At 46.1% G+C, this 26,554-nt stretch overlaps 1 protein-coding gene across 3 annotated transcripts in view; it reads left to right on the top strand.

Annotated features, from left to right (window-relative positions):
• LOC105493061 (epidermal growth factor receptor) overlaps positions 1–26,076 on the top strand; it is a 192,741-nt gene extending 166,665 nt beyond the window's left edge. For all 3 annotated transcript variants that reach the window (XM_011760496.2, XM_011760498.3, XM_071095193.1), the window contains exons 21-28: positions 7,352–7,507; positions 8,402–8,477; positions 14,340–14,486; positions 15,883–15,980; positions 16,748–16,915; positions 17,282–17,329; positions 18,066–18,174; positions 19,743–26,076. In XM_011760496.2, the coding sequence (XP_011758798.1) occupies positions 7,352–7,507; positions 8,402–8,477; positions 14,340–14,486; positions 15,883–15,980; positions 16,748–16,915; positions 17,282–17,329; positions 18,066–18,174; positions 19,743–20,104 (1,164 nt within the window). In that variant the 3' untranslated portion in view covers positions 20,105–26,076. The remainder of the gene's footprint in view (positions 1–7,351; positions 7,508–8,401; positions 8,478–14,339; positions 14,487–15,882; positions 15,981–16,747; positions 16,916–17,281; positions 17,330–18,065; positions 18,175–19,742) is intronic.
• The last annotated feature ends 478 nt before the right edge of the window (positions 26,077–26,554 follow it).

The raw sequence follows: 26,554 nt of genomic DNA on the forward strand, positions 1-26,554 counted from the left end.
CATGACCGTCAGGCGTCCACCATTGCTCCTGAGCTCCGCTGCTCATGAGCTGTTCTCTGGCCCTCCTTCTCACGCTCACACTCCAGTCAGCCTGGCCTAGATAAGTGGAGGTTTATTTGACCCCAAAAATTAGCCTTCTACAAACGAATATAATAGTGCCATTACAGAGAACTCACTTAGTGCGGGTCCCATTTAAGCAGAAGTTACTGAAAGCCTGAGTTTAAGTTTCCAGGGCCTGAAAGTTATCCACAATAGTTCTCTACATAATGTTACCTACAATTTCAACCTGTTATTTAAAGCCATTCTTGTGTTTGTTGTACTTTGATTAGCTTTATTTTGATTTGAAGTCCTTTTACATTATGGGCAGTTAACGCTTTGGCTCTGTTAGATTTGCTTTTTAGTTCACAAAGGAAATCTCATTCCTCTGTATTTGAATAGCTGCAATGATGGAACAGCTGTCCCCGGAGGGAAATGAAAACAATGATTCCCCAAATTGTAAAGACAGAAATTTGCTCTTGGGTTACTTACAATGTATCTGATTATTAAAAATTTTTCTTTTTAAACGTTTGAAGTAAAACTACCCAGAAACACTTAGTGGCTGACTAGAAACTAAACTCCTGGCATCCTCAAAGTGGGATTATTGGCTTATAAAGGTCCTGTATTGATTGACAAAGGCACAAGCTATCTTGGGAAGTTTTCTTCTAAATATTGATGGCAGAGCTGGCCACCATTATGCAGGTTTCATTGTCCTGACGAAACTGCTAAAGAGATTACATAAAATGATATCAACTAGACAAAAGAAAGAATAAAAAAAAAAAACAGAGGTGTCCTGGGAGGAATCCGGATGAGACCAGAAGACCATGAGAGAGACATCCCTTGCCCTCTACAGGGAAAATGGGTTTTGTTCTCCACATGCAAAACCATCTCAGGAGCTTGTGAAGACACCACCTGCTTACCAGCCAGAAAGAGCAGGTGCCTCCTAAATTCCCCACGCAGGAGATCACGGTGGCTTTCACACACTAGCAGTAAGTTAGACTTAAGAAAACCTGTCTACTCTTCCTGGGATTTACAAGCCAGCTAGTAAATCCCAGACTAAATCACACAGCACAATCATCCAAAGATCCCGTCATCCGTGCCGTTTGGAAAGTCCCGCTCCTGCGCCGCCCTCTCCCCGTGGAGCCTCCCATGCCCAGGACTGCAGGGTCCTGCCATTCAGACTGCAACTCATCTCACATTCTTCCAAACTATTTGGACAACAGAGATTTCTCATCACCTAATGCAGATTACAGTCTCACAGAATTGAGTGTTCAGGCAGACCATGATGTGGTTCTGTAGTACAGCAAACAATATCAGTTTACAGTGCTGAGGCCAGACCTGGTGAACTATGCACGGTAGCGGCAGGGCAAGGCTCTCAGAATGAAACTGGCTTACGAGTGGCACTCTCTGACCACAACTCTATAAGCACCAAACTATACTTAGTTCCATCTATGAGGTAAAATTTAATGCAGATAAACATCAAAGAAAACTTCAAAGCCTCCTTTTTTCAAGTACGTGGGCTATTTAATTTGGTCCAAGTTCATTTTAAAAAGCCCTAGGTGCTTTCACGGCTCCCCTACTGACAAGAGGCCCCAGTGCCCGTGAGCTGCTAATGGGAGGGAGAGGAAGCAGAGCTGAGTGGGCCTGGCTATCCCGTCCACACCGGGAGACAGGGAAGGAGACTCCACGCTGGTGGCGCCAGCACGTTCCAGGCCACTGGGGCCTACTCCTAGGCACCAGGTCATGAAAACCACGCTGACAGATCGTGTGTGTGTGTGTGTCATAGTGCACAAGCAGGACTGTGAGAGAGTGAACGTGACACTGGGTGGAGCGCTGAGGAAGGGCCACAGTGCGTTGGTGGAGATAGGCTGTCATGGAGAAGAGACCCTGGCTTGTTCTACGTAGCTTCCAATGCAGCTTCAAGGCAGGTCCCAGAGGGCTCCAGCCTTCATCGTCCAGGTCTACTCCCTCCCCTCACGGCTTTCCCATCCTCAGATGAGGATTTGGCAGAGCCTACCCCTGCTGACTAACTGCGGCCCTAGGGTGGTGACTCAGCCCTGCACCTCCTGCTCCCATCTGCACTGGACCAGAGAGGATGACTTACCCAGCACGTTCACATCACACAGCTTTGTGGGTTCCTAGGTCCAAGGACCAGAGATTTCAGTTATGTGAGTTATTTTTTTTTATTTGTTCTTGCATGTTCCACAAAGGGTTGTAGCTAAACTTCACCTAATGATCACGTTAGTATGTCACTAAGAAGTCAAAGCTCACAGTGCTGTTGAAGCACATTCATCATCTTTAGACATTTTGACTATTTATTTCTTAAGCACCTGCTAGTGTTAAGCATCACATGAAATATATATAGAAGTAAGACAAAATTTCTTATCTCCCCAAGTTTGCCAACAAATACAGAGCAGGAAGGGAAGCAGATCAGAGCAGGAGACGCAGCTGTCGTGAGGCCACGGTGCAAGGTGCAGGGAGGGTGAGCTCCGAAGCCAAATGGACTGGGTCTGTCAGCCAAGCCCCCTGCTCTGGAAAGACAGCAGTGAACAAGCCAGATGGCCCCTCACCCTCCAGAGCCCTGAGTTCTGCAGACCAAACAGCGTGACAGGTCCTCTCCCTGTCCTGGAGGCCTCTGTAGGTGAGAGTTGGCTGTGAACAGGGCATGAAGGCACTCGAGAGTGGGGAAGTGACTTTGACTGGGAGATGCTGAGGACACGGAGGAAGCCACAAAGTAAGGGACACTGGGGAGGGAGGGGTGGACCCCTCAAGGCCAAGCACATGGAGCCTCATCACAAAGGCAAGATGGTGGCCAAATTCAAGGTCGCTGCAAAAGGGATGGAGAAGAGAAGATAGATTTGGCATTTAGAGGAATGGTGACAATCACGAGCACCTCCACGGGACTCCACATGGGTGCTATCTAAGCAAGTGCTGTCTCTGCATAAACTCATTCCACCCTCTGATTAACCCATTCTACATATGGGAAAACAAAGGCATGCGGCGTTCATGTCACTTGCCAAGATCTCAGGATTTGATCCAAGTGGCCCAGTTCCATGGTGCAGCCTCTCAGCCTGCACGGATGCCCCAGCTCAGAGCACGGCTCTCAGGACAGGGGTCCCAGCAGCACCCCCTCCCTGAACAGCAAGGGTGCCCGTGCTGCTCCACTTCTGTCTGGGAATAGGACATTCTGACACTTGCCTGCCTCTTCCGAGGTCCAGCACTTACTCTGTGCCCACGTGGGAAGGTGACAAGATGGCCCGAGGAGCAGACTCTTCCATTTTTGGGGAGCTCAAGGCCACAGATGCTCTGAAATCTGGAGTCCAGAGGCAGGAGCGGAGGCTTCTCCTGGTGGCCACTCTGCTTAAACACGTCATCAGATCTGTAGCTTCGGAGTCCCCCGAACCCCATCCCTCACCTCTACCAGCTGCGGGTGGGTCTCTGGGGTGGGGCTGCCCTCCCCACCTGCACCCCAAGGGCTGAAAGGTTGAGGGGAGAACACCATCATTTATACAGGGGGATCCTCGAAGATGAGGCCTGAGAAAGCCCTGCGGGGCCTCTCGCCTTCTCCCTAGCTGTGGTCAGGAGTGTCAGGCCCTGCCTGCCTCAGGAGCAGCCCAAAGTGGAGGTGAGGGGTGAGCCCCAACCCCCAGGGGAAGGGTGATGGTGAGCTTGGTCTCAGCATGGTTCTGGTAGAGGTGGGTTAATTTGAAGATGATGAGCCTTAAGCCTCTTTCTGATCTTGCTTTAAATAAATACTTCTGAACAACAGCAACAACAAAATAGTGTTGATAGGAAAACCCTCCACTCCACAAGAACCACGCGGCCTTCTCGTCCTCGCATCCTCCACTTCCTTCCTCACTAAGTCACTGCTCCATGAGCTCTTCCACAGGAGATTTACAAAACAGAATACAAACAATCCAGTTCCCGCCTCTCACTCTGAACTCCTCCCAAGACTTGTGGGGTGCGGCAGCCCCTGGGAACATCCAGCCCTTCAGGGTCAAACACAGCCCCCGCCCCTCGCTCTGGGGAACCCTGCCAGAAAAAGCCCCGACAGCCATGTGGAGCAGAGCCTTCCTTTTTGTGAGTGGAAGTTCCAGGCTGACTTTTCAAATCCCCTTTTAACCTCAGTGCTGTATTTCAAAATTCATTCCAGCTTTCCTGTAGTAATTAACAAAAATAAATACTTTAATTTCAGTTAAAGTGAGTGTCTCGGAGAAGAAGCAGGAACTGAGTTTCCTGAGAGGCCCCGCTGAGGCTTTGCTGTTATTGCTTCCTGCGGCCTCTGCTCTGACCCTCGGAGCTCACAGGCCGTATCGTGGCTCTTATCTTTGGGGACCGGTTAAAGCATAACTGCGCCAGGCACAGAGTTGTCCTTTCAAATGTGCCGGCAGTGGAACAGAGACCCATGCGTCAAGTCTCATCTAAGTTCACATGAGATTCTCTCCTTGTCCCAAAGCTGTCTCTGATTTAAAACCCTCCAGCTCATTACCTGAATTCCAGAATATGTCCTGTGCTCTCTCTGCCCTTTCCCACGCCTTTGCTGAAGACCTGTGTTCTGAGGAAACAGACACTGTGTGGAAATGCCTCAGGTCCTTTAAAGCCCTGGCCTGAGGAGCCGGGAAGGGCTGGACCAGAGGTCAGCTGGATTTGTTAGACTGACAGAGTGATGCGGACCTCCCCAGAGGCACCGGACCAAGGTGTGTGCTCATGCTGTCTCATGCTCTCACACATAATGTGTGTGTGTGTGTGTGTGTGTGTGTGTGTGTGTGTGTGTATAAAACCCCAAGCGGCCTCTGGCTTAGCAGGCACGTTTCCCAGCAGGGGAATTAAAGCCATGGTCCCAGTAGTGGTCTTGAGGGCTCAGAGGATTTGGTCTGTGCAACTACATGCTTCAGCCTCTGGACCCCAGGTCGTCTAACAAGGTGGTTGTATGGGGACTGGGATGGAAAGGGCGTCTGCACAGACGTGTGTGAAATGACTGGCACGTCACCAGTGCTCAGCACCATCAGCTGCTGTCACCGATCATTCAATCATTCATTCATTCATTCATTCATTCATTCAGTTGTTCATTCTTCAGCAGGCTGTTTTAAAAATGTGCCCAGTATACCAAAATCTCCGCTAAGCATTTCAAGAGGCAGAATAGAAGTTAGCAATGGTGGTGAAATGAAGCTGGGAATGTGCTCTGAAGGCCTCCTTGTGGGCTTAATGAACGTGTAGAAACCACACATTTTAAATAGAGAGGGAGAAAAGGAGAGGCTCCTGGTCCCCTGCGCAGGGGCTTGTGTGTGGCTCTTCACTGTAGGCCTGTGCCACTCCTGCTCAGCAGCTACCACAGAGAACGCCTTCAACAAATGTGAAGAATGAACAAAAGAGATACAGGGTAGAAGGCAAGGAGAAAGCAAGGGTGAGGGTGAGAAATCAAGGGATAGAGAAGAGAGAAGGGGAGACAGCCTGGGAGTTCACACCGCCAAGAAGGTAGACACTCAGTCAAACCAGCAAGAGGCGGAGCCCAACTCTCCCTTTTGAATGGTTAGGAGTTCATGACATTTAATAAACAGAGGCCTTGCTCTGTAAGAGACAGGGTACCAGGCAGAGAGCAAGCCAGCATCCCAGGAGTCAGAGGAGGCAGACGGGAGTGGGGGGCAGGGAGCTTGCCTCTGCAGGAGACCCAGGCTGCCAGAGTAGCAGGGAGTCTGGGCCAGTCCTCTTGGGAAGCACTTCCTCGGCTTCTGCCCCTCCCTCTCCTCTCCCTTTCCACCTGCCATCCTGACATAATACTTCCTAATTTGGAAGTGTTGTTCCGGAGAAGAACCTGCTCATTTCCTCTTAAGTAGGCAGGGAAGCACTAACGTCCAGCAGCACCGGAAACCCGTAGGAGCGCTCTCGGCCGTGCAGGGTGAGGGGACAGTCCATGTAGTCATGAGACGTGGGTGTCAGGCAAGCGTCTCTTTTCCAAAAGAGAAAAACATTAAAGGCCTCACAAATGGCACCCGAAGACTAATTCTGATAGCATCTTTGTGAGACCCTACGTTCTTGTGATGACTGGTTTTGCCTGAGAAAGAAAAAATTTTAAATTTTGCTCTGACATGCCAATTCAACGCACCATTTTCACATAACATTCGCGCAAAAAAAAGCAGACAACTTGCCGGAAAACTTGGGAATCCATCCACATCGACAGCTCTTCCCTGCAGTCACACTACAGTGGGATCCCTCCATACAGAAATGGCGGAGTGGAGCGGGCTGGGGATGCCTGTTTGTTTCTATTTGCTGCACCACAGCGAGCATTTCTGTGGTGCCCACTCTGTACTAGAAAGTACATGAACATCAGCCATAAAGGGAACTAGAAAGGTGGCCCACCCTCTTGGTGGACAGAGAAGAGAGAGTGGTAGAAACAAAGAGGTCTGCAGAACTTGACCCCTCCCAGCCTCTCCCACCTGCCAGCCTGGCCCTTGCAGAGAGATGCAGGCTGCCACGCTCATGCCAAAGCCTGGGGCAGTTGGGCTCAGCAAGGTAGGCATCCATCGAGCAAGGAGGAACAGAGGTCAGCAGTGACCCCAGCAGCCAGCAGGGAGGAAGGTGCGTGTGACAAGGTTACCAGAGGCCATGGGTCAGGGTCAGCCAGGGTCAGGTAGCATTTCTAGGAATTCACTCTGTTGGGCGCTGTGCTGGCTGCTTCTCACATATTCTCTCTTTCTTACTCTCAGAGCAGAGATTCTAATTGCAGTGGGATTGTGGAGGCAGCCAGGAAGGTGAGGGGAGTGGGGTCTTCTAAAAGCATATTCAGTATCCATGTGGTTTCAGTAATAATAATAATAAACCAGTGAAAAGTAAAACAGTACAAAAATCTTCATAGGCAGTGAACCATGTCAGAGAGTCCAAGAAAGCACAATGAGAGTGTGGCTTAAAAACCCTGACAGACATTCCTTTGCACCAGCTTGGTTCGGAGGGCATGGTCCCCGCCACCCCCCACCCCCGCTTTGCAGATAAACCACATGCATGAAGGTCGGCCTGGCAAGTCCAGCAAGTTCAAGCGCAGGTCTCAGCAGGACAGCAGAGCTCCTGCTCTTCTGTGTCCTCATGTATGAGCACCTTTGGGCTTAAAACTTGAGGAACTGGATGGACAAAAGTCAGCAGCGGGTTACATCTTCTTTCATCTGCCTTTCCATTCTTTGGATCAGTAGTCACTAACGTTCACCAGCTGTAAGTCCTCGAGCTGGAGAGGCTCAGAGCCTGGCATGGACATGACCCTGAATTCAGATGCAGAGCTTCTTCCCATGACGATCTGCCCCTCACCACAGGGTCTTCTGTGTTTCAGGGCATGAACTACTTGGAGGACCGGCGCTTGGTGCACCGCGACCTGGCAGCCAGGAACGTACTGGTGAAAACGCCACAGCATGTCAAGATCACGGATTTTGGGCTGGCCAAACTGCTGGGTGCAGAAGAGAAAGAATACCATGCAGAAGGAGGCAAAGTAAGGAGGTGGCTTGTAGGTCAGCCAGCATTTTCCTGACACCAGGGACCAGGCTACCTACCCACCAGCTGTATTATCTAACTCATGCAGGGGAGGACACTCTCCAGACTTTCTGGGTGAGCTCGCAGCAGCCGCCACTGGCAGCTGGTCCAGCCGGGGTCTCCTGGCAGTGTGAGCCAGAGCTGCTTTGGGAACGGGACTTGCTGGGGCAGTGAATGAGGATGTTACCCCCAGGTGATCATTAGCAAATGTTAGATTTCAGCCTCTCCCTGCAGGATATGTAAGTCCCCTTCAATAGCACAATTGGGAAAGGTCACAGCTGCCTTGGTGGCCCACTGCTGTCGAGGACACCTAAGGAACAGGAAAGGCCCCCATGCGGGCCCGAGCTCCCAGGGCTGTCTGTGGCTCGTGGCTGGGACAGGCAGTGATGGAGTCCTTCTGTCCCTTTTCTGGCTCAGGTTTCTCTTAGGGACCCTCACAGCACTTAGGGATGCATGTCCCCTGTCATGCCCTCAAATGCCCTCCCACAGCCATGCCCTTCTGAGGTTTCACTCTGGCCTGCCTGGCTCCTAGCAGCCACCAACCCTGTGATGCTGGGCCCTAAAAACACACACAGACCTGGATGAGTAAGGCCACTGGGCCCACCCAGGGCCCCCAGCTCACCAGAGCAACCTAGGACCCAGAGGGTGCTCAGAAACCTACCAGAGCAGCCCTGAACTCCGTCAGACTGAAATCCCCTCTTGCCGGGAGGAGGCGCCAGGCCTGGGGGACGGGTCATGGGGTGACCTGGCTCCTCTGTGTGTGTCACTTGTAATTAGGTCCAGAGTGAATTAACTTTTTCCAACAGAGGGAAACTAATAGTTGTCTCACTGCTTTATCTCTCACCATCCCAAGGTGCCTATCAAGTGGATGGCATTGGAATCAATTTTACACCGAATTTATACCCACCAGAGTGATGTCTGGAGCTACGGTGAGTCATAATCCTGATGCTAATGAATTTGTACTGAGGCCAAGCTGGCTTTTATTGTTAGTTAATTTACATTATATCCTCTGACATCCAAGTATTTTCTTTCGAGATAATGACTAATGATAATGTAATCGTTGCTGTCTATCTATTGTACTGAGAAAACACGACAGAGGAAATCGAGTCCAGCTGCCGTCCGAAAGTCACTGGAGATAGCGATGAGCTGGTCTGGCAGGGAGCGGGGTATGGGAGGGAAAGAGCTTAGGAAATGCCTCTCCCTGCAAAGTCCAACCAAACTTTAACTTTAACCAAACCATTAACGTTGCCATGAATTTGAAGTGAACCAGAGGGAGGTGACAGAAGCAGCTTGGTGGGGAAAAGTTCCAGTAGAGAAATGAGGCTTATGATGAACTACCCTGGCCCTTATGTGTCAGAGAGAACGGCTTGACACACACTGAGGATGTCTGCAGGGATAAAAGAAGAAAGGGAGATGACCCTTGCTTCTCGCTCTTGGGAGGACCATCTGGTCTGGCCCCAGAGGATTCTCTGTTTCCTCTTCTGAATCCCAGTGTTGCCCAGCACAGGCCTGTACCCATCCTCACGAGGGCCCCTCTCCTCACCCGGCCCTAGGTCCCTGCCCTGTCCTGAGCCTACAAGGGCCTCCCATGTTGAGAAAGTGTTGCTGACACATTCTCTCTGACTGCTGTGCCAGGCACGTTCCACTGCATTACCACACATGGTCCTTGAATTTCACCCAGCAACTTACTGAAAGGCTGGAACCCATGAACCTACCCCTTTACTGAGGAAAATCGGTTACCCCAGCCATCTACAGCGACAGGAGCAAGGGGAGGAGTCGCCTCACCTCTCTAGAAATGTGTATTTGAGCAGAACACTATTGAAGGGAATTTCCGAGAATAATATAGTCAGTACCACGAAAGCAAAATTATTCAGGATATCGTCCTTTTTTATTTAGTATTTTTTATTTTTCCTATAGCATTATTAACTTTCTGATTTTCCAAATACATACACATTTTTAAATTTCCTGAGTCTTTATCTCTTCTGTTAAAATGTAAGATTTATGATACAAAGGCAGAGATTTGTATCCATGAATAAGTGAAGTTTGGTGTGCACCTGTGAGCTGAGCTGCCTCGATTAATGGAGCAGATAAGGAAATAAAGGTCTGCTGATGCATTGTTATTTTCAGCCATTTTCAGAATGTATTTCCTCTCCACAAGGGAACCCCGGGGTCCTGCCCCAAGCCATTTCTTTTGTCCCCATGCAGCCGGCCCCTCCTGCCCCAGGCACAGCCTGGTCTCCTGCTGGTCTCCCCTCTTCCCACTTGCTCCCCCTCATCTATGCTCCAGACAGCGGCCACATATATTTTTTAACTTTTTTTTTTTTTTGAGACAGAGTCTTGCCCTGTCGCCCAGGCTGGAATGCAGTGGCACAATCTCGGCTCACTGCAACCTCCGCCTCCTGGGTTCAAGCGATTCTCCTGCCTCAGCCTCCTGAGTAGCTGGGATTGCAGGCGCACGCCACCACGCCCAGCTAATTTTTTGTATCTTTAGTAGAGACAGGGTTTCACTATGTTGGCCAGGCTGGTCTCGAACTCCTGACCTCATGATCTGCCTGCCTTGGCCTCCCAAAGTGCATATTTTTTAACTTTATCAGACTTTTCATTCTCTGCTCAACATCTTTCTTTGGTCCTCCAGGTATGTTCAGATAAAACCTGAGCACCTGGCCATGACTGATGGGATGCTGGGCCATCTGGCCCTGCCAACTGTCCCGTCCACGAGGTCCCCCTCCCCTCACGCTCCAGGCACAGCCTGTGTGTGCCAGTGCACTGCCCACACTCCATGTACAAGTGGAAGCCCTCTCGAATTCAGTGGCTTAGTGCCTTGATGTCACACCCATTCTCAGGAAGTAGGTTCCCACTGAAAACACTGTGTGTTTTCAACATCATTGAGGCTGCCACAGCAGATTATAATCACTGGCCTGGGCAGCCCACTGGAACTACCAGATCATGAGCCTGAATTTTTAGTCTAAAAATCATATCCTGTTTTCTCTACTTTCTAGTCTCTAGTCAAGGCAAATTATTCAATTTAATAAATTAGGGACATAGTGTGTTGTACCAACGAGCTAAAGAGAGAATTCACAACGCCTTCCAGTCCATTCTCCACCTAACACTGGCTACACTGACTCTCCTCCCTCTCTAATAACCTGTCTTCCCACTAGAATTCATCATGCATGTTTAAAAACCTAGTTAAATAGTAAACTGACTGCATAGATCTGGAAATGAGACAGTTTTTCTTTTACAAATCCATATAGACTATGTGTTGGGGGCAGGGGATGACACAAGAATCTACTTTCTTGCCCCAAAACCATTGCTTTCCTTCTATTGTTAAGCTTGCATTCTGCATATTAATTCAGGTGGTTCCATTTGGGAATGGCCTCTGTTACCCAGAGACGGGAGGGCCATCAGAACTCGGGGTTGTCTGAAAAAACACTGGTTCTAAAATTATCACTGCTTTCACTTGTTTTTAACTGTCATAGTTGTTTGATTTTGAAGGGAAAATATGACGGTTTTTATTCTATGCTTGTTATATCTTCATGTGGTTTCGTGTTTTTTAGATTTTAGTACCTGTCATTTTTTTAACTTTCATTTTAGGTTCAGGGGTACATGTGCAGGTTTGTTACATAGGTAAATCTATGTCATGGGGGTTTGTTATACAGATTACTTCGTCACCCAGGGATTAAGCCTAGTACCCATTAGTTATTTTTCCTGATCCTCTCCCTCCTCCCATCTTCCACCTTCCTATAGACCCCAGTGTGTGTTGTTCCCCTCTACATGTCCATGTGTTCTCATCATTTAGCTCCCACTTATAAGTGAGAACATGCAGTATTTGATTTTTTGTTCCTGCATTAGTTTGCTAAGGATGATGGCCTCTAGCTCCATCCATGTTCTTGCAAGGTACATGATCTCGTTCTCTTTTGTGGCTGCATAGTGTTCCATGGTATATATGTGCCACATTTTCTTTATCCAGTCTGTCATTGATGGGCATTTAGGTTGATTCCATGTCTTTGCTATTGTGAATAGTGCTGCTGTGAAAATACACATGCATATGTCTTTATGGTAGAATGATTTATATTCCTTTGAGTAATGGGATTGCTGGGTCAAATGGTAGTTCTGTTTTCAGCTATTTGCGAAACTGCCACGCTCTTTTCCACAGTAATTGAACTAATTTACATTCCCACCAACAGTGTAAAAGCATTCCTTTTTTCTCCACAACCTCACCAGCATCCATCGGGTTTTCTTCTTTTTTTTTTTTTTTTTTACTTTTCAATAATAGCCATCTGACTGGTATGAGATGGTATCTCATTGTGGTTTTGATTTTTATTTTTTTAATGGTCCGTAATGTTAAGCTCTTTTTCATATACTTGTTGGCTGCATGTATGTCTTCTTCTGAAAAGTGTCTGCTCATTTCCTTTGCCCACTTTTTAATGGGATTGTTTCATTTTTTCTTGTAAATTTGCTTAAGTTCCTTATAGATGCTGGTTATTAGACCCTTCTCAGATTTATAGCTTGCAAAAATGTTCTCTCATTCTATTGGTTGTCTATTCACTCTGACGATAGTTTCTTTTGCTGTGCAGAAGATCTTCAGTTTAGTTAGATCCCATTTGTCAATTTGTGCTTTTGTTGCAATTGCTTGATGTGTCTTCATCATGAAATCTTAGCCCATTCCTATATCCAGAATGGTATTACCTAGGTTGTCTTCCAGGGTTTTTATAGTTTGGGGTTTTACATTTAAGTCTTTAATGCATGTTGAGTTGATTTTTGTATATGGTGTAAGGAAGGAGTCCAGTTTCAATCTTCTTTATGGCTAGCTAGTTGTCATTTATTGAGTAGGGAGTCCTTTCCCCATTGCTTTTTTTTTTTTCTGTCAACTTTGTCAATGATCACACGGTTGTAGGTGTGCAGCCTTATTTCTGGGCTCTCTATTCTGTTTCATTGGTCTGTATGTCTGTTTCTGTACTAGTACCATGCTGTTTTGGTTACTGTATCCCTGTAGTTTAAAGTCAGGTAGCATCATGCCTCCAGCTTTGTTCTTTTTGCTTAGGATTGCCTTGGCAATTCAGGCTCTTTTTTGGTTCCATGTGAATTTTTAAATTGTATTTTCTAGTTCTGTGAAGAATCTCATTGGTAGTTTGATAGGAGTAACATTTAATCTATAAATTACTTTGGGCAATATAGTCATTTTAATGATATTGATTCTTTCTATCCATGAGCATGGAATGTTTTTCCATTTGTTTGTGTCATCTCTGATTTCTTTAAGCAGTGTTTTGTAGTTCTCATTGTAGAGATCTTTCACCTCCCTGGTTGACTGTATTCCTAGGTATTTTATTCTTTTTGTGGCAATTGTGTATTGAATTACATTCCTGATTTGGCTCTCAGCTTGACTGTTGTTGGCATATTGGAATGCTAATGATTTTTGTACATTGATTTCGTACAACTGAGTCTTCACTGAAGTTGTTTATCAGCTTAAGGGTTTTTGGGTCAAGACCACGGGGTTTTCTAGATATAGGATCACGTCATCTGCAATCAGGGATAGTTGTTTTCCTCTCTTCCTGTTTGGATGCGCATTATTTCTTTCTCTCACCTGATTTATCTGGCCAGGACTTCCAATAGTATGTTGAATAGGAGTGTTGAGAAAGAGAATCCTTGTCTTGTGTCAGTTTTCAAGGGGAATACTTTCAGCTTTTGCCCATTCAATATGATGTTGGCTGTGGGTTTGTCATAGGTGGCTATTATGTTGAGGTTTGTTCCTTAAATACCTAGTTTATTGAGAGTTTTTAACATGTTGAATTTTATTGAGAGCCCTTTCTGCAGCTATTGAGATGATCATGTGGCTTTTGTCCTCAGCTCTGTTTATGTGGTGAATCACATTTATTGATTTGCGTATGTTAAACCAACCTTGCATCCCAGGGATGAAACTGACTTGATTGTGGTGGCTTAAGCTTTTGATGTGCTGCTGGATTCAATTTGTCAGTATTTTGTTGAGGATTTTTACCTCTATGTTCATCAGAGATATTGGCCTGAAGTTTTCTTTTTTTGTGTGGTATCTCTGCCAAGTTTTGGTATCAGGATGATGTTGGCCTCATAGAATGAGTTAAGGAGGAGTCCTTCCTCCTCAATTTTTTTGGAATAGTTTCAGTAGGAATGATATCCGCTTTTTTTGTACATCTTGTAGAATTTGGCTGTGAATCCATCTAGTCTTGGGCTTTGTTTTGGTTGGTAGGCTATTTATTACTGATTCAATTTTGGAGCTCATTATTGGTCTGTTCAGGGATTCAGTTTCTTCCTGAGGTTTTTATTTTTATCAAAAGGAACATAAGCTTTTTCATTTCCAATTTTTTATGATCTAAAAATGTGCAGTTTACAGCCCTGTTCAGAATCTGCATCTTCCTCCTTCTGCAGATACAGGTCCCTCAGAGCAGGTGACTGAGTGTGTATCCTGTCTGGAGCATAATATTTATGCTAGTAGAGTTACTGTTGTCTTTATTGTTAATTACCAAAGTTTACCACTTATCAGTCACTTACTACTTGCTGGACATTGCGCTAATACAACAGATTTCAGTTGTATTATCTTGTTGGGCACTCACAGCCATCCTGTGAAACAGATACTGTTCTTATCCCACTTTATAGAGAGGTGAACTGAGGCTTCCAGCACTGAAGCAAATTGCCCAAGACTACAGAAATGTAGGTTTCTAAACATCAAGAAACAGTAACCAGTAATGATGACTAAAGCAAGGGATTGTGATCATTCATTCATGATCCCACTGCCTTCTTTTCTTACTTCATCCTCTCAGGGGTGACCGTTTGGGAGTTGATGACCTTTGGATCCAAGCCATATGACGGAATCCCTGCCAGCGAGATCTCCTCCATCCTGGAGAAAGGAGAACGCCTCCCCCAGCCACCCATATGTACCATCGATGTCTACATGATCATGGTCAAGTGTGAGTGACCAGTGGGGCTGTCCACACTGCTAGCTGAGCCTTGGTGGCTGCTCTTAGCCAAACAGCTGGGGACTTTGCATCCCTGGAGAAATGTCATCACATTACTTAAGGCAGGCACACAAATCCAGAAACATCTGTAAATACCCCTTCAAGCATTCTTCTAAAGATACTTCTTGACTCATTGGGCAGTGTGACCTGACATTTGCCTATGTTTGCAAGCAAATAAATAAAACAAGTCTTCCGCAAGCCATTACACCGAAATACTCTATTCGCCGAGTTACTCAATGAAATACCGAGTTGCCCTGTATTTTGAAGCCTGTTACCAGAGAGACTGAATGTTTTTAAATGCATTACAGTGAGTAACAACATAAGGCTAATAGAGTCAACATTTCTGCTTTGACTTAAACCTTTTAAACCAGTGGATTTATGTGAAGTCTCTGCACATAAGAGTGTGTAATTTGATCGATGCTATTATTCTACCAGATTCACGAGTGCAGTGGGCTCTGGAGGTAGCATTACATACATGGGATGAGCATTCGCAAAAGAAAGTTGTATAGGGAATATGACAGAGCCAAGTTAATGTAAATATTAGTGCCTTTCTGAACTCTAGACCACAGAGTTAATCTTTTTTAACTTCCTTGGTTTGAGCTGAGGAAGCTGTAATCCAGAGAAGCCACGTGATTCGTCTAAGGTTACATAGCAGTCTGGCCTAAAATAGCTTGACATCCTGTGGACGGAAAATAAATGTGATCCCTCAAGAGGCATGAGGATTTCCAGGCAGTAGCTGTACCTCCAACTTGTTTAATCTGGATTTAGATGGTTGGGTAGTCACATGCAGCAGCACAGTTAACAGTGTATCCTTCTATGGAAGTTGCCAGCGCAGCCAGCCCTCTCACTTGCATGTATGCCCACTGCGTATGTGCTGTACTGGAGACGCCAGGGGCAGGGGCCCGGACCCAATCCCAAATTCTTTAAAGCCTATTTTTCTACGTTGCATCTGATTTCCTGCCTGAAGGAATGCTGAGGGTGGATGTCGAGTGAGGACCTTGGTGCAGGGCACCCTGCAGTCAGGATAGTTCACAGAGAGCAATTGCACAGACCCACACTGCTCCATCCCCTCAGGCAACAACACAGGATGCTGACCCCAGGAAGAGTGGGCGTAGAAAAACTGGAGGGCATTATTGTTATTCTGATTCAAATGTACGGTGCTGGCATGGTCTTTAAACAGTAACCAGTACTAGTTGGCCAAGACAGAAAAGTCTACCACAAAGACTTGGTTCTTTCATCACTTATTTGACTGGAAGTGTTGCATCACCAATGCCTTCTTTAAGCAATGCCGTCTTTATCATTTCTTCCAGTGTTGTAATTGCACTGTTTTTTCTCATTCCTTCCCCAGGCTGGATGATAGACGCAGATAGTCGCCCAAAGTTCCGTGAGTTGATCATTGAATTCTCCAAAATGGCCCGAGATCCCCAGCGCTACCTTGTTATTCAGGTACAAATCGTAACCTGTCCTTCCATTGGGAAGAGTCCCTCTAATAAGCATCTCATGTCACTGTGCTCTGTCACATGCCAACCTGGCCTCCCTGTGTCCCAGATCGCATTATTAAACCCCCCAGCGCATTAGAGCAAGCCTCGGTTAAGGCGCAGGCCACATCGTGAACTAAGCAGGGTCCGTGAGTGGGGCCCACCCAACTCCACCTCCCCGTCCCCGTCTGAACTCTCCTCCCACACTCATCCTCACTGTCCAGCTAGCCAAAGCTTCAGCTGGGTCTAACAGAGAAGCATGGTCTATTGGCCTTGGTGTCAGGCAGACCTGGCTTCACACCCCTGACTCTCCACTTCGTCCCATCACCCAGGCAGCCGATCCACCTATCTCCTTCCATAACATGGGAATACCAAAACCAGGCTCACAGGATTGGTCTCAAAGACTTAATAAGATATGTTGCAAAATACACTCCCTAGTACCTCACAGCAAGGTGCACACTCGATGAACGCTGCAGCTTCTTCCCTGTTTCCTCAGAAGCTATTTGCATCTCATGTAGGGGCTTTCAAGCATCAAAGGATGGTTCATGTTTTATTTTAAGGCACCCACATGCCATGAGGGAGGCAGCTATAATTCAGAGAACTAAGGGGGATTTCATTATAACAAAATTGGCAAACACACAGGCACCTGCTGGCAATAGAGCCCTGCTCCTATAGCCAAGAAGTGGAATAGCATCTCTATGGGCCATTCTAATAGCCTCAAAATCTCTGCACCAGGGGGATGAAAGAATGCATTTGCCAAGCCCTACAGACTCCAACTTCTACCGTGCCCTGATGGATGAAGAAGACATGGACGACGTGGTGGATGCCGACGAGTACCTCATCCCACAGCAGGGCTTCTTCAGCAGCCCCTCCACGTCACGGACTCCCCTCCTGAGCTCTCTGGTAGGAAACCTCTGTCTCTCTCAAGTTGTCTCTCAAATTGAACAAAATGAATTTTAGGGAAAATAATAACCATCTAGTGAAACTCACACGGAGATGAAGTCAATTTTAACCAAATGGTAAAATCAAAATCAATTAAATAAGTGTATTACTTTGTTGCATTGCAACAACTTGATTGTAAGCCTTTTAGGTCCACTATGGAACAGAATTAAATCAAAACTAAACATAGTTGCTCTAAAACTAATGATTAAGACAAAAATTAAACACCTTCACAATATACCCTCCATGAGGCACACCACCTGCATTCAGGAAAAGTGGATGAGATGCAGTACAATCATTCCATGGGCAACTTCTCTGTTTATTTTTCAGAGTGCAACCAGCAACAATTCCACTGTGGCTTGCATTGATAGAAATGGGGTATGTATGAACACCTTATAAGCCAGCATTTACAGCTCTGCACTACGACTCTATTATACGTGGAAAATGCCTTAACCTAAATAATCTTAACCCAGATAATCTTGAGTTTTCTTCCTGTGTGGGTTTTTCCCTGCATGGCTGTCACGCCTCACAGTGCCATTCAAAGCGTGGCTCCTGGACCAGTAGCAGCATCACCTGGCAGCTTGTTAGAAATGCCATTTTTCAGGCCACCGCCCCAGATTAACCAAATCAGGACCTCTGGGGGTGGCACCCAGTAGTCTTTCTTTGAGCCACCTTCCAGGTGATGCTGATGCCTGTTGAAATGTGAGGCTCTGGTCTAGACCACACTGTGCCATGCAGAAACCACTAGCCACATGTGGCTACTTCAACTTAAATGTTAGTAAGTTAAAATGAAATGAAATATAAAATTCAGTTTCTCACACATGTGAAGTGTCCAGTAGCCACACGTGCCTAGTGGCGACCGTATTGAAGAGCACCGCTCATAGCATACCTCCCTCACTGCAGAAGGTTCTGCTGGATAGCACCCAGCACAGCCCCGCTGCCCGCCCTGCAGCCTGCGGCCCAGTAGCACGGGCACCCGCTAGGGTGCAGACTCTCAGGCCTGCCCGACCTACGAATCAGAACCTGCATCTCAAGGAGATTTCAGGTGATTTTTGCACACACTGAAGTTGGAGCAGCCCTGACTGGAGTAACCTTCCCTCATTTCCTCCTGCAGCTGCAAAGCTGTCCCATCAAGGAAGACAGCTTCTTACAGCGATACAGCTCAGACCCCACAGGCGCCTTGACTGAGGACAGCATAGACGACACCTTCCTCCCAGTGCCTGGTGAGTGGCTTGTCTGGAAACATTCCTGCTCCTCAGCCTCCTCGACCCACTCAGCAGCAGCCAGTCTCCACCACCCAGTGTCCAAGCCAGGTGCTCCCTCCAGCATCTCCAGAGGGGGAAACAGTGGCAGGCGTTTGCAGACACAGTGAAGGGCGTAAGGAGCAGATAAACACATGATGGAGGCTGCACAAGCTCCTTGTTGTGTCTGGGTTGTTTGCTGTACCTCTGTTTTAAGAATGAATCTGCAAAATTTCCAGATTATGAAACAAACGACAGACATACGTGTGTGTGTGAGTATGTGCATGATGTGTGTACATCTGTGTATGTGTATGTGTGTGTGTGACAGATTTGATCCCTGTTCTCTCTGCTGGCTCTATTCTTGACCTGTGAAACATATATTTAACTAATTAAATATTAGTTAATATTAATAAATTTTAAGCTTTATCCAGACACTCACAACCTGCTAACACACACACATATATATACACACACATACACATACACACACATATACACACACCACACACATACACAGACCGCACACACCATACACAGACACATACACATGCACACACATATACACACACATACACCACACACCACACACACACACCACACACACCACACACACACATACATGTATACACACACCACACATACACCACACACACCACAAAAACCCCATGCACATACACATATACACACAGACACCACACACACGTATACACACACATACACACACCACACATACACACCACACACACCACACACACCACACACATACACCACACACACGTACACACACCACACACATACACCACAGACATGTACACCACATACACGTATGTACGCACACATACCCACACCACACACACACCACACATACATACACACATACACACCACACACCACAAAAACCCCACACACATACATATACACACCACACACACCACACATACACACACCACACATACATGTACACTTACCCACACCACAGACACACACATTCACACACCACATACACATATGTACACACACATACACACCCACACCACACACAAACACATACCACACTTACATACCCACATAGACACATACACGCCACACACCATACATACACATGCACACACACACCACATATACACACACATACACACCACACATGCACACACCACACACATACAAACATACACCACACACACATACACCACACACACAGCACACATAGACACATATACACACACCAGACACACATACCACATACACACCACACATACATGTACACATGCATGCACATACACACACACACACACACACACACACTGTCCTCAAAGCAGGCTATCCTCTGAGAACTTTAAATTTACAAAAGACACACGTGTCCATTACTTTGAGAAGTGCAGGAAAGAACCCACTTTCTTTTGCAGCAACAGCAAGAGGGGCCTCCCAAGGCTCCTGCTCCCTGTCATAAGTCTCCCTGTTGAAGACATTCACAGGGTTCAGAACCCGGGGATCTTGCATGGGATGGTGCTTTGCTGATTACTTCACCTCTGATTTCTTTCCACTTTCAGAATACATAAACCAGTCCGTTCCCAAAAGGCCCGCTGGCTCTGTGCAGAATCCTGTCTATCACAATCAGCCTCTGAACCCTGCGCCCAGCAGAGACCCACACTACCAGGACCCCCACAGCACCGCAGTGGGCAACCCCGAGTATCTCAACACTGTCCAGCCCACCTGTGTCAACAGCACATTCGACAGCCCTGCTCATTGGGCCCAGAAAGGCAGCCACCACATTAGCCTGGACAACCCTGACTACCAGCAGGACTTCTTTCCCAAGGAAGCCAAGCCAAATGGCATCTTTAAGGGCTCCACAGCTGAAAATGCAGAATACCTAAGGGTCGCACCACAAAGCAGTGAATTTATTGGAGCATGACCACGGAGGACAGCATGAGCCCTTAAAATCCAGACTCTGTCAATACCCAGGACCAAGCCACAGCGGGTCCTCCATCCCAACAGCCATGCCCGCATTAGCTCTTAGACCCACAGACTGGTTTCGCAACGTTTACACCGATCAGCCAGGAAGTACTTCCACCTCGGGCGCATTTTGGGAAGTTGCAGGTGCATTCCTTTGTCTTCAAACTGTGAAGCATTTACAGAAACGCATCCAGCAAGAATATTGTCCCTTTGAGCAGAAGTTTATCCTTCAAGGAAGTATATTTGAAAAAAAAAAAAAAGTATATGTCAGGATTTTTATTGATTGGGGATCTTGGAGTTTTTCATTGTCACTATTCATTTTTACTTCCATGGGCTCTTCCAACAAAGAAGAAGCTTGCTGGTAGCACTTGCCACCCTGAGTTCATCCAGGCCCAACTGTGAGCAAGGAGCACAGGCCACAAGTCTTCCAGTGGACGCTTGATTCCAGTGGTTGTGCTTCAAGGCTTCCACTGCAAAACACTAAAGATCCAAGAAGCCCTTCATGGCCCCAGCAGGCCGGATCGGTACTGTATCAAGTCATGGCAGGTACAATAGGATAAGCCACTCTGTCCCTTCCTGGGCAAAAAAGAAATGGAGGGGATAGAATTCTTCCTTAGACTTACTTTTGTAAAAATGTCCCCACGGTACTTACTCCCCACTGGTTGACTAGTGGTTTCCAGTCGTGAGCGTTAGACTGACTTGTTTGTCTTCCATTCCATTGTTTTGAAACTCAGTATGCTGCCCCTGTCTTGCTGTCATGGAATCAGCAAGAGAGGATGACACATCAAATAATAACTCGGATTCCAGCCCACATTGGATTCATCGGCATTCAGACCAATAGCCCACAGCTGAGAATGTGGAATACCTAAGGATAGCACCGCTTTTGTTCTCGCAAAAACATATCTCCTGATTTGAGGCTCAGATGAAATGCATCAGGTCCTTTGGGGCATAGAGCAGGAGACCACAAAAATGAAGCTGCTCTGAAATCTCCTTTAGCCATCACCCCAAGCCCCCAAAATTAGTTTGGGTTCCTCATGGAAGATAATTTTCTCCTTTTACTTCACTTTAAAAGCTATTTACTCAGAGTATATGTTCCCTCCAGGTCAGCTGCCCCCAGACCCCATCCTTACCCTTTGTCAAACAAAAAGTGTCTCCGCCCTGAGTCAGCTATTCAAGCACTTACAGCTCTGGCCACAACGGGACATTTTACAGGTGCGAATGAGAGTGGCATTATGAGTAATGTGGAATTCAGGTAGTAAATATGAAAGTAGGGTTTGAAATTGATAATGCTTTCACAACATTTGCAGATGTTTTAGAAGAAAAAAAGTTCCTTGCTAAAATAATTTCTCTACAATTGGAAGACTCAGCTAGTTAGGATCCCACCTTTTTTCTTAATCTGTGTGTGCCCTGTAACCTGACTGGTTAACAGCAGCCCTTTGTAAACAGTGTTTTAAACTCCCCTAGTCAATATCCATCCCATCCAATTTATCAAGGAAGAAATGGTTCAGAAAATATTTTCAGCCTACAGTTATGTTCAGTCACACACACATACAAAATATTCCTTTTGCTTTTAAAGTATTTTTTGACTCCCAGATCAGTCAGGGCCCCTACAGCTTTGTTAAGAAAGTATTTGATTTTTGTCTCAATGAAAATAAAATTATATTCATTTCCACTCTATTATGCTCTCAAATACCCCTAAGCACCTATACTAACGTGGTATGGGTATGAAAGGTACAAAGATAAATAAAACATAGTCCCTGATTCTGAGAAATTTACAATTTAGCAAAGGAAATGGACTCAAAGATGCTAACCTTAAAACAACCTGACAAATGCTAGACAGGACCCGTCAGCCAGGCACTGTGAGAGCACAGAGCAGGAAGGTTGGGTCCTGCCTGAGGAGACCTGGAAGGTTCATCAGGGAGGCCTCACAGGAGGATGACCAGGTCTCAGCCACAGGGGAGGTGGAAAGTGCAGGTGCAGCAGGGGCACCCTGATCAAGGAAACAGCTGCCAAACGCCTTCACTGCTGAAGTCCGCATAAGGCTGAGGTCAGTCGCCCTAGCAACCTGCTCCCTCTAAGCCAGGGGATGAGCTTGGCTCATCCCGCAAGATCCCTAAAAGTTGCATCCCCCACGGGGATTTTGAGCTATCATCTCTGCACATGCTTAGTGAGAAGACTACGCAACATTTCTAAGAATCTGAGATTTTTTATCGTCAGTAAACCACTTCCATTATTCATTCACCTCAGGACAAACAAATATTTCAGTCAGAACTGGGAAACAGGACTCACATTCTGCTGTCACGTATGTGTCAAGAAGCAGATGATTGATGAGGCAGCTCAGTTGTAAGCGAGTCACATTGTAGCATTAAATTCTAGTATTTTTGTAGTTTGAAACGCTAACATAATAAAAGAGCAACAGCCTCTAGCTTTCTTCTCCTTCATATTTTAATTTTCCACCATAAAGTTTAGTTGCTAAATGTATTAATTTTAAGACTGTACTTCCCAAAATAGTTCTCACTTCATCTGTCCAGGGAGGCACAGTTCTGTCTGGTAGAAGCCGCAAAGCCATTGGCCTCTCCACGGATCTGGCGACCATGGTGGGCAGGTCGGGAAAGGAGCTGCCCAAAGTCCCATGATTTTCACCTAACAGCCCTGTTCGTCAGTTCTCAAAGCTTGGACTCCATCCCTGAAGGTCTTCTTAATTGATAGCCTGGCCTTAATATCCTACAGGGAGCCTGTCGGCTGTTTCTTCCTCAGGTTCCTGGAAGACCTTACCCCATGACCCCAGCTTCAGATGTGGCCTTTGGAAACAGAGGTCAAAGGAAAGTAAGGAGCTGAGAGCTCATATTCACAGGTGCCCCCAGCGTTCGTGCGTCTTCTTGCATCATCTCTAAGGAGCTGCTCTAATTGCTCCATGCCTGTCACCCCATGAGGGATCAAAGAAGGGATGAGTCTTCTAAACTCTATATTCGCTGTGAGTCCAGGTTGTAAGGGGGAGCACTGTGGACGCATCCTATTGCACTCCAGCTGATGACAACAAAGCTTAGGTGTTTGCTGAAAGTTCTTGATGTTGTGACTTACCACCTCCGCCTCACAACTGCAGACATAAGGGGACTGTGGATTGCTTAGCAGGAAAGGCACTGGTTCTCAAGGGTGACTGCCCTTGGGAATCTCCTGGTCCCAACCAGAAAGATTGTGACTGGATTTTCTCAGGTGCAGCCCAGCCATAGGGCCTTTTCAGAGCACCCCCTGGTTATTGCAACATTCATCAAAGTTTCCGGAACCTCTGGCCTAAAGGAAGGGCCTGGCGGGGGTCTGCTTGGCACTCGCTGGGGGGCCACCCACCCAGTGCCACTCTCACTAGGCCTCTGGTTGCTCTTGCGTAGGATGAGGCTGGTTAGTGACTGGAACTCAGCACCTCCCCTCAGGCAGAAGAGAATCACCTGTGGAGCTTCAAAAGAAGGGGCTTGGGGTCTCTGCAGACCAATTCAACCCAAATCTCAGGGGCTCTTTCATGATTCTAATGGGCAACCAGGGTTGAAACCCTTATTTCTAGGGTCTTCAGTTGTACAGGACTGTGGGTCTGTACCAGGGCCCCCAGTCAGAGTAGAATAAAAAGCTGGGTAAGGTAGAGATTCCCATGTGCAGTGGAGAGAACAATTTGCAGTCACTGATAAGCCTGAGACTTGGCTGCTAGTGGCCATTCCAAAAGCCTCCAATTCATCATCGTCACCAGCAGTTCAGCTGGAAAGGGGCAAATACCCGCACTGGAGCCTTGAAAAAGCCCTGGGAACCCTCCACATTCTCTAAGTTATAGAAACCAGTCTCTTCCCTCCTTTGTGAATGAGCTGCTATTCCGTGTAGGCAACACCTATTGAAACTGCCCTCAACGTCTACTCTGCATTTCTTTCTTGTGATAAGCACACATTTTTATTGCAATATAATGATCTGCTCACATTTCCTTGTCTGGGGGCTGTAAAACCTTACAGAACAGAAATCCTTGCCTCTCTCACCAGCCACGCCTGCCATACCAGGGGTACAGCTTTGTACTATTAAAGACACAGACAGGATTTTTAAATGTAAATCTATTTTTGTAACTTTTTTGTGGGATATCGTCCTCTTTATGTAGCACTGAACTTTGTATAATATATTTTTAGAAACTCATTTTTCTACTAAAGGAAACACAGTTTACTTTAGAGAGACTGCAATAGAATCAAAATTTGAAACGGAAATCTTTGTTTAAAAGGGTTAAGTTGAGGCAAGAGGAAAGCCCTTTCTCTCTCTTACAAAAAGGCACAACGTCATTGGGGAGCTAAGCTAGGTCATTGTCATGGTGAAGAAGAGAAGCATCGCCTTTATATTTAGAAAATTTTAAAAGATGATGGAAGGCACATTTAGCTTGGTCTGAGGCAGGTTCTGTTGAGTCTGTTGGGGCAATGTTAATGGAAAGGGCTCACTGTCTGTTGTTACAACTAGAAAAATCCAGCTGCATGTCATACCCTCATCATCTGCCAGTGTGACCCGGTACATGTAAGAAAAGCAATAACATAGCATTTTGTTGGTTTATATATATACTGTGACTTCAATGCAAATGATTTTATTTTTATATTTAAAATTGATATGCATCTATCAGTATAAACTAGTCATATCTGGAGAGCCCTAATAATGTTCAGCACACTTTGGTTAGTTCACCAACAGTCTTACCGAGGCTGGGCCCAGCCACCCTAAAGAAGTTATTCAGCCCTGGCTGCAGTGACATCACCTGAGGAGCTTTTAAAAAGCTTAAAGCCCAGCTACACCTCAGACCAATTAAAGGCAAATCTCTGGGGCTGAAACCCAAGCATTTGTAGTTTTAAAGCTCCTGAGGTCATTCCAGCGTGCAGCCAAAGTTGAGAACTACCGGCCTAGGGATTAGCCACAAGGACTTGGACTTGCAGGCAAATTCTGCAGGAGTATGTGATTCTCAGGACTAGAGAACTGAGACACAAAGACCTCCGCATCTGTCGCTGAGAGTCAAGAACCTGAACAGAGTTTCCATGAAGGTTCTCCAAGCACTAGAAGGGAGAGTGTCTAAACAATGGTTGAAAAGCAAAGGAAATATAAAACAGACACCTCTGTTCCATTTCCTAAGCTTGCTCTCTTTATTAAGGGTGGACTAGTAATAAAATATAATATTCCTGATACTTATGCAGCTGACATTGTTGCTCTCCCCAAAGCAACCAAGTAGCCTTTATTTCCCACAGTGAAAGAAAACATTGACCTATCAGTTACATTACAAAAGGCAGATTTCAAGAGGATTAAGTAAGTGGTTGGATGGCTTTTAGAAAAACAAGAATTCAAGAAGAGGATTCATGCTTTAAGAAACATTAGTTATACATTCTTCACAAATTATACCTGGGATAAAAACTGTAGCAGGCAGTGTGTTTTCCTTCCATGTCTCTCTGCACTACCCACAGTGTGTCCTCTGAGGCTGCAAGTCTATCCTATCTGAATTCCCAGCAGAAGCACTAAGAAGCTCCACCCTATCACCTAGCAGATAAAACTATGGGGAAAACTTAAACTCGTGCATACATTTCTGGATGCATTTACTTATCTTTTTAAAAAAAGGAATCCTATGACCTGATTTGGCCACAAAAATAATCTTGCTGTACAATACAATCTCTTGGAAATTAAGAGATCCTGTGGATTTGATGACTGGTGTTAGAGGTGACAATGTAACCGACTAACAACAGACAGCAATAACTTCATTTCAGAAATGTTCAAGCAATAGCTTTGTAGCTTCGACATATGGTACGTTTTAACCTTGAAAGTTTTGCAATGATGAAAGCAGTATTTGTACAAATGAAAAGCAGAATTCTCTTTTATATGGTTTATACTGTTGATCAGAAATGTTGATTGTGCATTGAGTATTAAAAAATTAGATGTATATTATTCATTGTTCTTTACTCATGAGTACTTTATAATAATAATAATGTATTCTTTGTTAACAAAGCTGTTTTGGTACTAGTTATTAGTCATATCTAACCAACTGTAGATGTTCTTTCCTGATAACTTTTTAAAAAATTAATAAACTATTTTTAGAGCAGTTTTAGGTTCACAGCAAAACTGAGCAGAAAGTACAGAGAGCCCCCCTTTCTCTATCAGCCTCTCCCACCATCACCATCACACCCCAGGAACCAGATAACTTTTTAGTGGAAAAAAAATCCAGGCCAGCTCAGAGGCTTCCTCCTGTGGCTGGGCCAGCCCCTCGGGCTCTCAGGTGCATTGCAACTCAGGCTCATCACATGCCAGGGTCTTCCAGTGCCCCTGAGACCCCTCATTTCCAAGATCCCTTCGTAGTTTTTCTCCTTCACAGAGCCAAGAGGGAATTCCCTGAGGGAACAGGTTTTCCTATGGCAAGCCCAGGTTT

Source organism: Macaca nemestrina, chromosome 4, assembly GCF_043159975.1.
Source record: "Macaca nemestrina isolate mMacNem1 chromosome 4, mMacNem.hap1, whole genome shotgun sequence".
Classification (NCBI taxonomy): domain Eukaryota; kingdom Metazoa; phylum Chordata; class Mammalia; order Primates; family Cercopithecidae; genus Macaca; species Macaca nemestrina.